This window comes from Merops nubicus, unplaced genomic scaffold (assembly GCF_000691845.1).
Source record: "Merops nubicus isolate BGI_N331 unplaced genomic scaffold, ASM69184v1 scaffold2905, whole genome shotgun sequence".
NCBI lineage: Eukaryota > Metazoa > Chordata > Aves > Coraciiformes > Meropidae > Merops > Merops nubicus.
The window spans coordinates 59,410-74,122 of NW_008607458.1; the positions used below are offsets into that span (position 1 = coordinate 59,410).

Here is a 14,713-nt window from a genome sequence, read left to right on the forward strand (position 1 = left end):
TGTGCATCTCACTTTTGTCCTGCCCAGCCTTTCAGGTCCTATTTTCAAGTTCATTCTGAAAAATAATTTTCAGTTGTACAAGAATCATGCCAAATTGTTGTATGGATTACAGACCTGAAGGAATATTTTTTATTTTCCCCCATTTTGTTCACTCATTATGCCTGCCACACTGTCTGAATCAAACCATTTATCTTTGCAACTTAAATATGGTTTAGTTTTTAAATTTTAAAAGTTAAAGAATTCAACTGATTTCTGCACTTCCTACTGTATTTTTTTCATTTTCTCCAGAAGATGGTGCAATTTTAGCTCATTCAAGTGAAAAAAAAAATTATTTTCCTTTTATCTTTTCTTTTTTCCCTTGAAAAAAGACTGATGTTTGATTAGCCTTTAAAAAAATTACTTCCCAGGACTCACCAAACTCTTCTGTGTCCCCATTCCTATTTTCTGTGTTGACAAAGCAAGCTGTTTATGTTATCGTTGATGTGATATTATAATTGTAGATGCTTGTATTTCCATTTTTATCTATTTTAAAAAAAAAAACAAACAAAAACAAAACATGCTCCAGTGTAACCTGATTAATGTAATTTCATTTTTCAAATTTAGGCCTGAGACAGCTAAAAACTGGAGATCACTGGCTGAATCAGAGCGATCCAGAGCATCTTTGGAGTCCATTTCAGAGCATGGAGGTATGTAACTGGAAGATTATGTACTACAGGTGGACATTTTGAAGACTGTTCTAAACATCTTTAATATTTTTCTTTTATTTAAGAAGAGGTTTTAACAGAGCATGCAGACTTCATAAAACCATAATGATCAAGCAATTTTTTTTTTCTATTTTTGTTTAGTAGGTTTCTGCTTTTGCTGTTTCCTGTGTGTTCAGTATTTATTTTAATTCTTGCTGAAGTTTGTGTGAAACCGTTTTTTTGTTTTCTGTTGCTTTATCACTTGAGGAAAGTAAGGAAACCAAAAATAATGAAGAATTTTTAAAATATCTCAAAAAAGCCCTAGTCCTATGTTTTGGTGTTGATCATTATCTACCGTTCTAATCTTGGGGGTATTTGCAGCTTGCAAACAAATAACTGAGCCCTTACTTTGGGCTCAGTATTGTAGGGCATTATAAAATACTGGTAGAAGAAACAGAATTGGAAAGAAAGTATTGGAACCCTGGGACTGAAAGAGCATTGATCATGTTCACGGGACAGCTAGAAATATATGCTTCCAAGGTGCCAGTTTGTATCTTCTTTTAGCATAGAAACCTTGATATTAATTTTGTTGCATATGGTTGTAGTTTTCAATAAAACATTGGTCTATTTGGTCTGCTGCAATTCACTTGTTATTTTCCTTCAAGATGCTGTGTCATCAGCAACTCAGAGATCTGTGTCTGTGCACCCCAAGAAGGCGGCTGTGACAGATGTTCATGCAGAAGGACCTTTTGGACCATCTTCCTCTGTTTTAATGTCACCAAAGAGTTCTGGAACAGGATCTGGAGATTCCTTAGATAATGTAACCCCATTATCTCTTCTCAAAGACATGAAAAATACTAGCAAGATATCCCATGGGTTAGTGAACGGTGTGGTTAAAGTATCCAATGATGAGGCTGCCTTCAGTGATAAATCTGAGATTCAGGAAGACTTGGAATACATAAAGTCTGAGGAATATGAGATTGAAGGTTCTCACGTCAAACCTTTGGAGAGTTCTGATGTCTTGTTGACATTAGATAAAGAACAGGAGAGCTCACTGGACATCCTTCCAGAGAAAGTCCTCTGTTCTGACAATGAGCACTCTCAGAAGGAACATTTTGGTTTGGCTGTGGAAAGTCTTCATGGTACAGAAGAAATTTTAGAAGAGAGACTTGCAGATAAAGTTGCTGTAACTGGCCCAAGTGTGGAAGAATCCTCTCAGAAACTCAGCAAATCAGCAGAGGAAAGAGGTTATCTGCTTTCAGAACAACTCTTGAGTCAGAAGGAGCCATCATACTTTGAAGGATCCTCTTCCAGAAAAGAAGCGTCAGTGGAAGAAACACTTGCTGGGGAACATTACAAAGATGACTTTGAGGCATCTCTTCTCTCTCCCAGTGGGGATGCTCAGTCAGTGGCAGACCAGTCACAGCACGCACAGACCAGCAGAAGCAGATCCACCGGCCTTGGCAGTGATGATGAGATCAGTGAATACCTCAGTGACAGATCCCTCTCTGTCTCTGGCAGCATGCATTCAGAGAGGTTATTAGAACTTAAGTCCCCGACAGAACTTATAAAAAATACTGAACGCAGAGATGTGGAGGAAGAACAGGCCCCTGCTGAAACACCACTGTGGGCTTCTGTTCCAATCAGAGAGGAAGCAGATAGTTTGCCAAATTTCAACATTGGCGATAGGGTACTTGTGAGTAAAGTCCAGCCTGGAACACTGCGATTCAAAGGTCTGACTAAGTTTGCCAAAGGGTTTTGGGCTGGCGTGGAGTTGGATAAACCTGAAGGGAACAATAATGGAACTTACGATGGTATTAGATATTTTGATTGCAAAGAAAAGCATGGTATTTTTGCTCCTCCTCAAAAAATCTCTCACATTACGGAAAGTATTGATAGCCATTTAGACACAAATAAGGATGAAGACTCATTCTTTGATGATAGACTGGAGAAGCATCACAAAGCTGAGCAGAGAGAGAAACAAAGTTCCAAACCTGGCAACAAGGATGAAAGCCAGAGCAGAGAGACAACAGAGAGCTATTCCCAGGATAAAGCTCCCGCAGACACATCTGTTTCAGAAGCCTCAGCTGAGGAAAGGGTTGATGAGTTGTCTTCTGAAGAGAACAGCATAAAGGAGATTTCTGTAGCTACTGAATCACTCGCCCAAGAACAGTCAGTGGTGGATTATCTGAAGCATGCTGCAAAAGAGGAGGCCAGCCTTACCCCTCTTGTTACTGGCATTGCGAGTGAGATTTCTGCTGTTCAGTTGGATGACACCTCAGATTTCCTTTCTGAAAAGCTGGAGAGACAGAAGACACTGGGGGAAGAATGTGCTGAGAAGTTAGACGATCTCTCTCCTGGAGTGGTGACAAAGCCTGCAACTCCACTTCTGGATTTACTGAAAAAAGAAAAGAATGAGTTAGAAGCCCAGCTTCTGCTATCACTTAGAGAGGAAGAAAAGTCAAAAGACCAACTGGAAAAGGTCAGTTTGCTGACGGACAGTCTACTTAGAGATTTTGTGAAAGACACAGTCAATCAGCTACAGCAAATAAGGAAGGTCAGGAATGAGAAGATCCAGCTCAGCAACCAGGAGCTCTGTGATGCAAAGGAGGAATCTGGTACCCCATCCCAGCAGGTAGAAAAGCAGATTCCTGACGGACTGAATAACTTTTTCCTAAGTTCCAATTTGGAAGATGAAAGAGAAGAACTTTCCTCTCCAGACATGTGTCCCAGACCAGTGAGTAACAGACATCTTGTCGTGATTTTAAGAGCTGATTGTTCCTTTGACTGGTGATGATTGAATCTGAGGCATGTGGTGTGGTGCCAGTGTGTTTTCTCCCAGGTTCCATTGGGTGATGTGGAGATGGCCTTGGATGTATGTGTCTTGCATGTGTGTTGCTGTGTATCCCAGTTCACAGCTCATTTTGGTAGTCCTACATACCAAAAGACACATTTTTTCTCATGGAAGTAAAAAAAGGCTTAATTCATATTGCATTCTGCTTATGTGTTCAATTTGTATTTAATCCTTACCCTCAGTTTTTATTCTAAAAATGCCAAAATATAATAGACTATAAACTCACCTCTGTCTATTCTTAGTATGAAATAATCGTCCTCACACATAGTTAGTTGCTGTGGAGATTATTAAGGTGTCAGACTGCTAAATCCACTGAACTAATGTATCATGAATAGTGGAAGTTCAGGCTTCCTTAGAATAACCATTAATGATACAGGTACAGGACTGAAGATCCCAGTAAACCTGTCTTCTTTGCCGTTGACCTCAATATATTGCCATCACAGAAGGCTTTGGCCCATTTCACCAGTGTGAGCACTGCTCAGTCACTGAAACAGCCATCACCTGCTAAAAGCTTTTAGGCTCTTGATTTAGGTCTGAGACTGCTGGTAAGTGAAGTGAGAAACTGTGTGTCACATTATGAGTTTTTAAACCATTCAGCCTTTCATGAACAGTTAAACATTAGGACAGGTAGTGGACAGGATGCACAGTCTTTTAAGGTCTGTAGGAACCCTTTGGAAGCATTCATCAGGAGTGGTAGAAAGCCCAGGTATTTATTTGTGAAAACACATTTTTAATTTTACCACGGGTTATTTATTATTTTTCTGAGTAGTTGTGCATATATGGCCAGTTACATCAGTAGAGCGTTTAAAAACGTAAGCTGAGTTAGAGAATAGTGTGACACCCCTTTTATATTTATTCTGTGGCTCTTAATTCACAGGAGAGTCCAGTGTTTGGTGCCAGTGGTCAGGAGGAGCTTGCCAAGAGACTGGCAGAGCTGGAGCTCAGTCGGGAGTTCCTGAGTGTGCTGGGAGATGATCAAGACTGGTTTGATGAGGACTATGGCCTGAGTTCCCGTAAGGTCCAGCAGAAGCAAGCTGAGGAACCAGCAGTGCTGCCCAAAGCAGAACAGCAGAAGGTGCCAACAAAGCCATGTGAGGAGCCTTTGGCGGTCCCTCATACTGCAGTGGAGGTGGAAGGTATGGTGCATGCAGCAGCTGAGGAACTCTGGAAACTGAAAGAGCTGGGCCATGATCTTCAAAGTTGCAGCCTTCCTACAGATCTTGATAGCAGCCTCAAAGAGCAGGACACGGATACAATAAATAAGCAGGTTTATAAAAAGGTACAATCTTCAGGCATTTTGTTCTTGCCCTTTGAATGTTTACCATGGACAACTGCAGCCTTGACTTTTATTTCCTTCTTTGTTAAGGTGGTATTCGATTTAACAAGAGAAATCTTTGGGGAAATCTTTGCTGAGGATCCTAATCTAAGTCAGCCTATTTGGATGAAGCCGTGTAGGATCGCATCTGCTTACTTCCGACGAGTAAAAGATCCGAATGATCTGGATGAAATCAAGGTAGGAAAAAATTTTTGCCACTTGGGGAAAGTGAGATGAAAATACGGTACTGGCACTTGCATCCATGTTAAAAGACCATACTGAATGTATCCAGCAAGAGATGAGTTCAGAAGAGAAATGAGATTGCAAACCTAAAAGGGAGTTTGTCAAAACAGTCCTTTTTCACTCAACACATTTGCCTCCCTGTTCTTTTGGCTGGTACTGGTTGCTTTTAAACCTTAGTCCTCTGTGCAGAATTGCCAGGATGACCTTGATCTTATAAAATTGGTGTGCTGACAGACTGCTGCCTTAGCAGATTTCGGTAGAGCTCTGTATGGGTATGTTGGCATGGATCCAATGGTAGCATTGGGCCAAATGGGATGAGCTGGATTTTTTTACTCAGACACACCTGGGCCAGCCTCAATGAAGGCAGCAGGACTATGCAGAGGAACCCAAAATTTGACTGTTGAGGACATTGTTATATTGGGTAAGCCAGAGAAGGTTTCATGTTACCGGTGGTACTTCTAAAGAAAGGATGAAACCCTAAAAGCTAGACCCTGACTGGACTGAGGTTAAACTTGTAGGACTGGACATATGGAAAAAAAACCTGTCTCCCTGAAAGCATTCAATGAAGAACCTTCCATACAGCTCATCAGAACACAAATGAAGGCTTCCTCCTCTACTGATTCATCTGGAACTGGGGGGTGGGAGTTGACTGTATTTTGATGAACCTGCAAGATACAATGTGTTAACTGTCTGGAAGAGAAAGAAATAGTATCTAGATTGCTCTGCTAGTTGAGAAGACTTTCAAAAACATGTGGCAAGGGAGAGCAGGAGCACAGGACGCGGACATCAAACTCCCACCCTGCTTGTCTTTAATATTCTCCCATAAAATGAAGTGGCATAATCTCCTGTTTGCTGTACTGTTTAATTGAAAGTTTCTGTTCTCAAGATTGTTACAGCAATGGGTGTAATTTTTCTTACCAACTTCTGGATTTAATAGTTGTCCTGCCTGTGTAATGCCACGATACAGACATCCAGTGGAACTTCCATGCGTCCTCTGTATGTGTCTTAGATAAACAGAAAGCTGTTCTGCATTCTATAATGTGACTTTTTAGGGTAGGTGCTTGTGCATACTTTCCATTTCTTAGCTCAGATGTGATCAATGTCACCTCTCCTGTTCCATAGACCTTCATTGCATCTGAAGTACTGAAATTGTTCAGCCTGAGGAAGGAGCCTAATCACAAAACAGACTGGCAGAAGATGATGAAGTTTGGGCGGAAGAAACGAGACCGAGTGGATCATATACTGGTGAGTGGATGAAAATAAGCAATCATGTCAGATACTGTTCAGCAGACTGAAGTGTGACATATGATTGTCTTTTTCAGTATTCCATCATGCTTTTTAAAGAATACAAAGTGTGCATGAGGTCTTGATAGAAGGTGCTTAATTTTAGAGAGCACCCTATTGAGAAAAACAGAAGTCCAGTGCTAGTGAAGTAAAGTGACTTGAGTGAGTTCCCTGATCATGACTACTGATCAATTTGACTGGAATATAAATTTTCCCACTCCCAAAAGTTTAAAACATGAATTTAGAGAAGGAAACACTGAAATACTTGACTGAAAGAAGAGTAAAACCTTTATTTGGGAAGGGAATATGTTTTTCTTCTTACTTTAAAACATTTGTATTTTGAAGTAATATGATTTAACTGGAGACAGTGATACTAAGAGCTTAATAAACCAGACTGCTAACCAGATTCACCATCAAGGTTGCAGAAGTTGTTGGTTTAGAACAGCAAAGACTTCAAAGAGATGGTGTGAGACATAATAGTACCTAGTACAAGGTAACAAGCCTGCCAGAAGGTACCCACAGCTAAGCAATGAACAGGACTTCTGCTCCTGTAGTACTTGTCATGAACTAGCAAGTGCAGGTGCCACTGGGGAAGACAGTTCAGCATTAAAACTGCCTAAGATAGAGTGTGTTTGGCTGTGTACTAGTTTTTGAAAGTTACTTGTTGGCTTGTATTGCAGGATGATTAACATCTTTATTGGCTATAATGATAGTGAAGGTTCTGCTTGGGAATATGAGTTGTCATTAACACTGTGCTTCACTTAATTATACCTGAAATTGATTCCACACACGTGCACATATAAATAACTTTGAGTCACGGGTCGTGTGGTCTTTTAAGTGCCCATCAGTGGAAGGCTTCCAACACAGGCTTTTTCCCAGGGGTTTAGTTGTATGTAAATAGAAAACCTATGTATAGGACCTGCATATCCTTGTACGCATGATTCTGGGATAAGGAGGCTGTTAAAGCATGCACAAAGAAGCCACATTTAGATCCCAGAGAAAACTAATAGTACAATTAATATGCTTGTGTATCAATTTCCTAATTTCTTCAAACCATACTGGGAAAGAAAGATACCTGACTGGAAAAAATTGTTCTAGCTGAAGGCATCCAAAGTACTTCAGGTGGCATAAGTTTGAAGTTCAGACAATCTGGTCTGCAATTTATATGCAAACCCAGGCATCAAAGATTAATGGAGCTCTGACAAGTTTGGCTTAATAAATAATGTGTTTAATTTAATTTTGTTCCACAAGGATATGGTAATAAAACTTTAGCTGAAGACTGGTAATAAGGTTGCAGCATGCCATGCTTTAGGAATGAGGCAGTTGCAGTAACATTGCGAATGAATTTATACTGTACTGTGGGACACTGTCAGAGAAACTTCAAACTGAAAACCTAAGGAGAGAGCGTTTTATTTTTTTTTACTTCGTGTTTTATAGAGATTTAATGAAACAAGGTACCTGGATAGCTTTTTCCATCTCCTAGTCAGCCTCCAGCTTGTGCTTAAGGTCATGAACTCTGATAAATCCAAGGTCATAAGTGGATATACAGGTCTGTGCAAGATCTGCTGCCTATCTACTAGTAACTCACAACGTAACCCTGAACTAAGAGGTCAGTTTTGGAGTTTACCTAATTCTATTTAAGGTACATTTCAGTAGAAAAACACAGCAATTTCTTGAAGGTGATATTAAGACTTTTTTTGGTAGGTTTAGGTGCTGTAGAAGCTTCCTTAGAAATCACGGTCCAAAATGTTTTGTTCAGGTTTTGTGATTCAGCCAATGTACACCTCTTGCAGTGTGCAGGGGTTGTCGTGTGAGCACGTGTATGAGCTGACCGATTCTCCACAGGCTTTTGCTGCTTATAAACACAAAGACTATTAAAATAAAATGTGATCTTTTTAAGATGGAGGTAAACTTTCTTAGTGTTCTGTTATTTGAATTTAAACACTGAGTGCATGTCATTCCCAGTTTCTACGCTTCCCTTTCAAGTAAAACTAATCTTCCAATGAAGGTTTTCTTTTGAGATAACTATGTCTTTTTAGTGACTTCAGTGAGGGGATTGAATACCTTGGCCCCAGCAGCTAGGTATGATTAGGGTAGGGGGTTTGATACAGAGGAAGGGGAGGGAGTCTGTTGTGTACCTCCTCCAGCATATTGGTAATGACTGTCAAATAACGGCATCATCTGCCTAGATGGGTGAGTGGATCTAAAACTAGGAGCCATGGCTATTTGCTTGAGTTCTTTTATTTCTTCTGAATGCATAAAGCAAGTGCCAGGCTATTCTGCCTAGCTTAATCTCTCTTTGATTATCCCTGGATGGGTCCTTCCGAGTTTACCATGCTAAACCACATTCCCAGTAGCTTCTGTCTTCACCAAAGGTTCAGCCTTGTGGGGAAAGGGCATGGCAGTAGGAGCAGCCTGCACTGTGCTGGTGCTTTCTGTGGATGACTGTGGTCAGCCATCACACCCACTGGGAATTAGGGGGAAAACAGGATGGATTTGTCCTTCACCTCTATGGTCTGCCTTGATCTTTGCTGCTTCTCTCAGTCACTGCATCTTTAGTTGCATTTTCATTGTCATCTGCACTTTCCCTGCATTGACCCTAGTAGAGTTAGCCAGGTTATTCTGCCAGTGACAAAACCCTCACCTTCCTCCTCTCCTTTTTTTGCATCACTGTTAACTTTGATCAGGCATCTCTGTCCTCAGAAAGCATTTGTGCTGGAGTTTTTCTTAAGAGATCTCTCTGATTACTAGATAGTTGCTGCAGTTATTCAACATTTACAGCAAGTCTTGGCCTTCAGTAAGCGAATATGGGAGGTTTGTATTTATGAAAAGCTACTTTGTTTAAAATGAAGTTGAAGGAATATTTAGGTATTTGAGTTCTTCTTTTCATGTCTCTTCATATTGGCACCTTTGTCACATCTGTGCTGTCTGTGCTTTGTGTGAGAATCTCAAATAGACACATGGGCTGAGGTGCTGCATTTTGGTACGTCAAAACCTCTTTTTAAACTACAGCAAGAATCCTCATATCTCCATATTTAAGTTCAGGTGCTAACAATGGACTGTTTCCACTACTTTTTAAATTTATTTTTTTTTCAATTGGGTGTTCAGCCAGGACTCCCTGTACTGATCTGTTTGCACAAATGCTGCCATTGCTTTCCCTCCCAGCCCCCTTCCCTTTTATCCGGAGCTTGAGAAAGCAAAGCTCACATGATACTGCCAAACCTCCGTGTTTAATTTTCACACCTGAGAAGCCTGCCAACAGCACGCTGAAAAGTACTTGATCTGCTGACCTGTTGACTTAAGGGCTAGAATGTTTCTTTCCATGCAGAAGCTCTAGAACAAAGCAAAAGCTGTTTCTATCGAGCCAGCTTAGGTGGAAAGCCCATTCCTGCAGCACCTGAGATCTAAACCCAAGAGGAGTGCAACAGTATAAAGAGAATTGAATCAAAGCCTGCCTGTATGCACAGTTGTACCTCTCAAGATGTCCAGACACTTTGGAAGCAAAGAGCTGTGAGAAAGCACCTGCCTGCCTTCCTCCTACTGACATTCTTCCAAGGAACCAGTTTCTATCTGGACTTTTATTTCTTTCAGCCCACAAAATGATCTAGGGGCTCTTTAAATGTAGTTTATTTTGCAGATAGTAATGATTTTGAATGGGAACCTCCAGAAATCAAAATTTACTAATTTAAGGTCTTGTTTAGATTGTATTAAGTGTTGTTTTTTGGGTACCATGACATTTACGAGATGATCAGCAGGACCATGCTACCTTTTTTCTCTACTTAAAAAAAAAAAAAAAAAAGGCATGCATATCAAAAAAAAAAAGCACAGGGGGAAGAAAAAAATCAAGTAGCCTTATGCCTTGTGTCACTGTTTATCTTTTCCTGTAGGATGGAATCCAGTTTCTTTAAAACTTGTTCCACTGACTTTGCCCAAATGCAGTTTCTCTCTGCTGTAGAGAACTTACTTCCTGATATCAAATATGTGGAGTTTTACAGGAACTTAAACACTGTGCATGTACTGAAGACAGTGCAAAGCCCGTTTCCGTGAAAGCCACAGTAGTCTCTGTCCTGGTTTTGACAGTTTGTAATAATACGACGACTGGATCAAACATTTCCCAGACAAAGCAGTCGCAACTGCCTTGGCTCAGATGTCTGCAGCTAGGGCTGCAAAGCAGCAGGGCAGTTTCCACACGTGTTCTGAATACACTGTCAACAAGACTTGCCTGCAGCTGCAAACTGCACATTCTCTTAATTTTATGAAAGTATGCTCGAGGAAGTCCTCATAATGCCGAAGGAAATTGTGCACTGTGCCTCTGAAAAAAAGGGGAGTGACAGAGGCAAGAGAAAAGTAATCACTGATACTGTTTTTCTTTCTTCATCTGTCCACTGCTGTTTAACGTCCAGCCTTTTTCTGCCTGGATCAAGTTACATTCTCCTCTCCTGTTTACTTGCATTTCTTTATCTCATATATCTCTTTTTGCTCCTGGAACACAGTAAAGGAAGTGTCCCGTGAGATTGTTACAGGTGAGAGAGAATAAACAATATCTTAGTGTGGATCTGGATATTGGGGTTTGTTGAAGGACCAGTGAGGTCAGAGCTTTTAACCTGCTTATTTTAGTCACTTGTTTTGCCCCCTCAGTGTTACATTGACTAGGTCCTGACTTTGCTTCTGAGCAGGGAGGTCGGTGCTGGCTGGGGAGGATTAGACAGAGAGTCCTGTCAGTTGGGTTTGTGCAGCTGCTCCCAGTTACCAAGGGGTTTTGGGAACCCTTCTTTTTGACACCACTTCTTCTTTTCATGACTCTCTCTCTTGCTTTTCCTCATCTAAACAGTCTGTGATGCAGACACACAACACATGATCAGCCACATTGGTGGTTCTGTCTTATACCTCTCTATTGATGGGAGGACTTGGGACATGCTGCTATTGTTTAGTCCGGGTTTTATCAAAATTTACAACCAGCATGTACCAGCTGCAAGCAGCAAGCTTCTGCTTAAGAGTTCATAAGTCTGTTTTCGACTTTCAGCCCCACACCCAATTATCTGTTGTTTGTTACCATTCAGTTTAAATTATTTTTGATCGCCAATATTGTTGCTTCTTCCTTATCAGTAAGCAGCATAAGGAAACCACTAACACCTTGTCTTTGACAGCATATGGGAAGGGAGGGCTGTGCTTTGAGTGGAGTGCATAGTGCAGAGGTTTATAAGCATGTAGTATGATTCTTCCAAGGTTGTTCACAGGATGAGGTTCCTGCCCCTCTCCCCAGGGTCTCTTAAGAGAGGGGGAAAAAGAGCTGTCAGCTGTGTGTAACTAAGGCCATATGAAAACAAACCCTGAAGCAGTCCCGGTTCCCTGGGGTTCCCAGAGCAGCCTGTTCTTGGGCTTCATGCTGTGTGTGGGTTATTGAATCATCATTATGTTGTAGAAGCTGTCACCTTCAAAACAAACAAGTTTCTGTGTGGTTTAGCTTCAGGCGAAAGAGGGAGAGAAGTTGTTGGGGCTGTAGCTCTTGTACTCTCTTTAGATAACGACACTATTACATACTGAACATCTGCTAATCCAGTATCAATATGTTTTAACCTTGTTTTGGCAGTGTCTAGGTGTCTGGCCCAGTTGTCTCTGTCAACAGTGTAAATGTATTTTGAGTTCAGAGTGTAGGATTCAGAGGAGCTTTCTGCCAAAGCTGAGCAGAGAAAGAACAAGTTTTCTTTGTCATTTTAAATATGAGTAATTTTGGTGCCTACTTTTTTTTTTTCCCTCAGAATTTTGAGCTCTGTTAGGATTTATCTGCAATACTAAAATGGTCACTAAGACAAGTTTTTAATAAGTTTAATTGGACATGGCCAGTTCAGAGAGATACTCAATAAGACTTGATTTCATGAATGAAATTATATACTCCTGTCTATTACTAGAACACCTATTTGCCAGTGACCAGTGAAACAGGATTTAGCTGCTGGTCTATGAGAGAAATAAATAAATACTCTCTGAGTTACTGTTTTAGCTGTAATGGTACAAAATTCCAGTTGTAATAGTGCTGTCAAATCCCTCAAAGCATGGAGTATTCTGTGCAAATTAGTTGTAGTACTGTCATAGAACACATGCCAGCATTTTGTCTTCCTATGCAGAAGTGGAAAAATTAGTTATTTTCTTTAGGTTTTCTTGTTCTTATTCAAATGAACTGAACTGCAGTGAAGTCTTCTATTTCTCTGCTTCCCTTGTTCAAGGCCTTTGCATAATTTCTTGCCAGTTTAAGCTGCACAGAGTTGGCTTCTTGCAAATATGCAATTAGGGGCTTTTTTAATGGGGCTTCTGCTGTTGGCCAGGAATATCCCATTAGCTGAGTTTCAAGTGAAAAACTTGTGGAGAAATATGAAATCTTTTAAAATGGATACTACAGTGAACGGTAGGAAACATTCATGCAGTGAAATAGCCTGGTTCAAATAGATCCGTGTTCATTTTGCTATTCCAAGCATTTCCTGTAATCTCTTGCAAAGACAGATATGTTGTTGGCAGAGGCACACTGTATTGGACTCTTTCTGGAACTTTGCAGGGGATATTATCCTAGTACAACAGAACTGTAATGCTTGTATTGCCTTCTCCTTTCTACCCTTCAAGGTGCAGGAACTTCATGAGGAAGAAGCGCAGTGGGTGAACTACGATGAGGATGAACTGTGTGTAAAGATGCAGCTGGCAGATGGGATCTTCGAGGCCTTAATCAGAGACACTGTTGACATACTGAACCAGATAAATGAGAAACAGAGGCGACTGCTGCTCGTCTGACAGTGCTGAAAAGTGAACTTGCAGCTGGAAAACCACCGAGTCACAGGCCTTTGACTCCTGGTGCACTCTCCACCCTGCAGGCGCTGCTGCTGGACTTCCAAGCGTGGGGTTTAAAGGCAGTTCAGATGTGGTGAAAGGAACCTGGGTTTGCATCTGCTGCCATGAGAGACCTCGCACCGGATTTACTGTTTGGAACAAGCTGATCCCTCACTCGAGGCTGTATTGTGGAGCGCTCAAGACTGCTTGTGTGCCAGTGCAGTTATGCCACATAACTGTCAGCAGATGTCTGGGGCCCCAGCCTGGGGCTTTGACATGTTCAGCTTGTTCTCTGAAAGGGTTGGGTTGAGTTGGGATATTGGCTCTTTTGTTGGAATGGCTGTCAGCCATCAGTACCCAACTTGTCTTTAGAAATGTGAGTAATTTGGAGAAGAAACGGTTTGGTCAAGTTTTAGTCATAAACGGAGACTTACCATACTGAACAGTGTTATAATTTTAACACCTCTTCTCCTGCAGCCCTAACAATGTGCATCAGTTTCTTCTGCTCCGGAGCCCGTTTAACGCCCTTCTCTGTGAAGCTGGTTTTCACCTTTCTTCTGTGGTGTAGTACCACATATGGTGCCAGCCAGTCCAGGGAAATTAGACTGTGTCGGTTTCTGCGTTCAAGTAAAGAATTCTTGCTGCTTTTCCTGTGTAGCTTGCTTCAGTCCTGAGGAGGAGCAAGTGAAAGGCCGCCTAATGTCAAGCGTGAAAGATGAGCCCCTGGACAACTTTCCTCCTACAGTGTAGCACTTCTCTTCCTGGAGCACCAGCTGCTCCCAGATAATGGATACTCAGGATTTTCTCAGGCACGAGACATGCAGGAGTGGAAAATGTTTCCTCACAAAAATTTGGCCTTCGATCCCTCAGCTTCCTCCCTTGCTGTCACCTAATAAGTCGGAGAAGCTGTTACTTGAACAATGTAGAGAACAGAGTGTATTCACCAAAGAAAGCAGTGTCTGGTGCTTGACTGTCTGCATGTTTTGTGCTTGTGGGTTTTTTATTTATTTTCAGATAATTTATTAAGTGGGTTATAGGAGAGTGTCCTGTGTGGTTGGCTGCACTGTCTTATGTTTTGAGACAGACAAACTTGAGAAAGCATCTGCTCTGGAAACTTCCAGAGCCCTGTATTCTTCGCACAAAACCTCCAGCTTCTTGAGGCAGATACAGCAGGGGGGAACGTAAGAACCAAACCTCAGTGACCAGGGGTGGGACGTAAAAACAGGACTAGGAATGGAGCTTTGCCGCACCTGGTTTGGAGACAATGGAGAGTTGAGGGGGCTGAACTGAAAAATTATGTGAGACTTCCCTGCTCCATCTGTTTTCTTCCTTTCCCAGAACTTCCAGGCCATGGGCAACTTTTACATGGTTGATTTGGTGCTGAGTTCAATTGCGGTGTCCTTCTGCTGAGTGCTCGCTCCTAACCTGTCCCTCCCATTCCTCTATTTTTTTTGGAGGAACACAGACAATCTGAGGTTGAATGTTGATGCCTTAATAGTGGACATCCCTGAAGGTTAACCA

General features: G+C 41.5%; 1 protein-coding gene across 1 annotated transcript in view; it reads left to right on the forward strand.

Annotated features, from left to right (window-relative positions):
* Positions 1-13,156, forward strand: part of CEP350 (centrosomal protein 350kDa) — a 61,636-nt gene extending 48,480 nt beyond the window's left edge. Inside the window, 6 exon segments of the mRNA XM_008939927.1 lie at positions 604-686; positions 1,349-3,420; positions 4,415-4,816; positions 4,904-5,050; positions 6,218-6,340; positions 12,992-13,156. Coding sequence (XP_008938175.1) covers positions 604-686; positions 1,349-3,420; positions 4,415-4,816; positions 4,904-5,050; positions 6,218-6,340; positions 12,992-13,156 — 2,992 coding nt within the window.
* Positions 13,157-14,713: the final 1,557 nt, after the last annotated feature.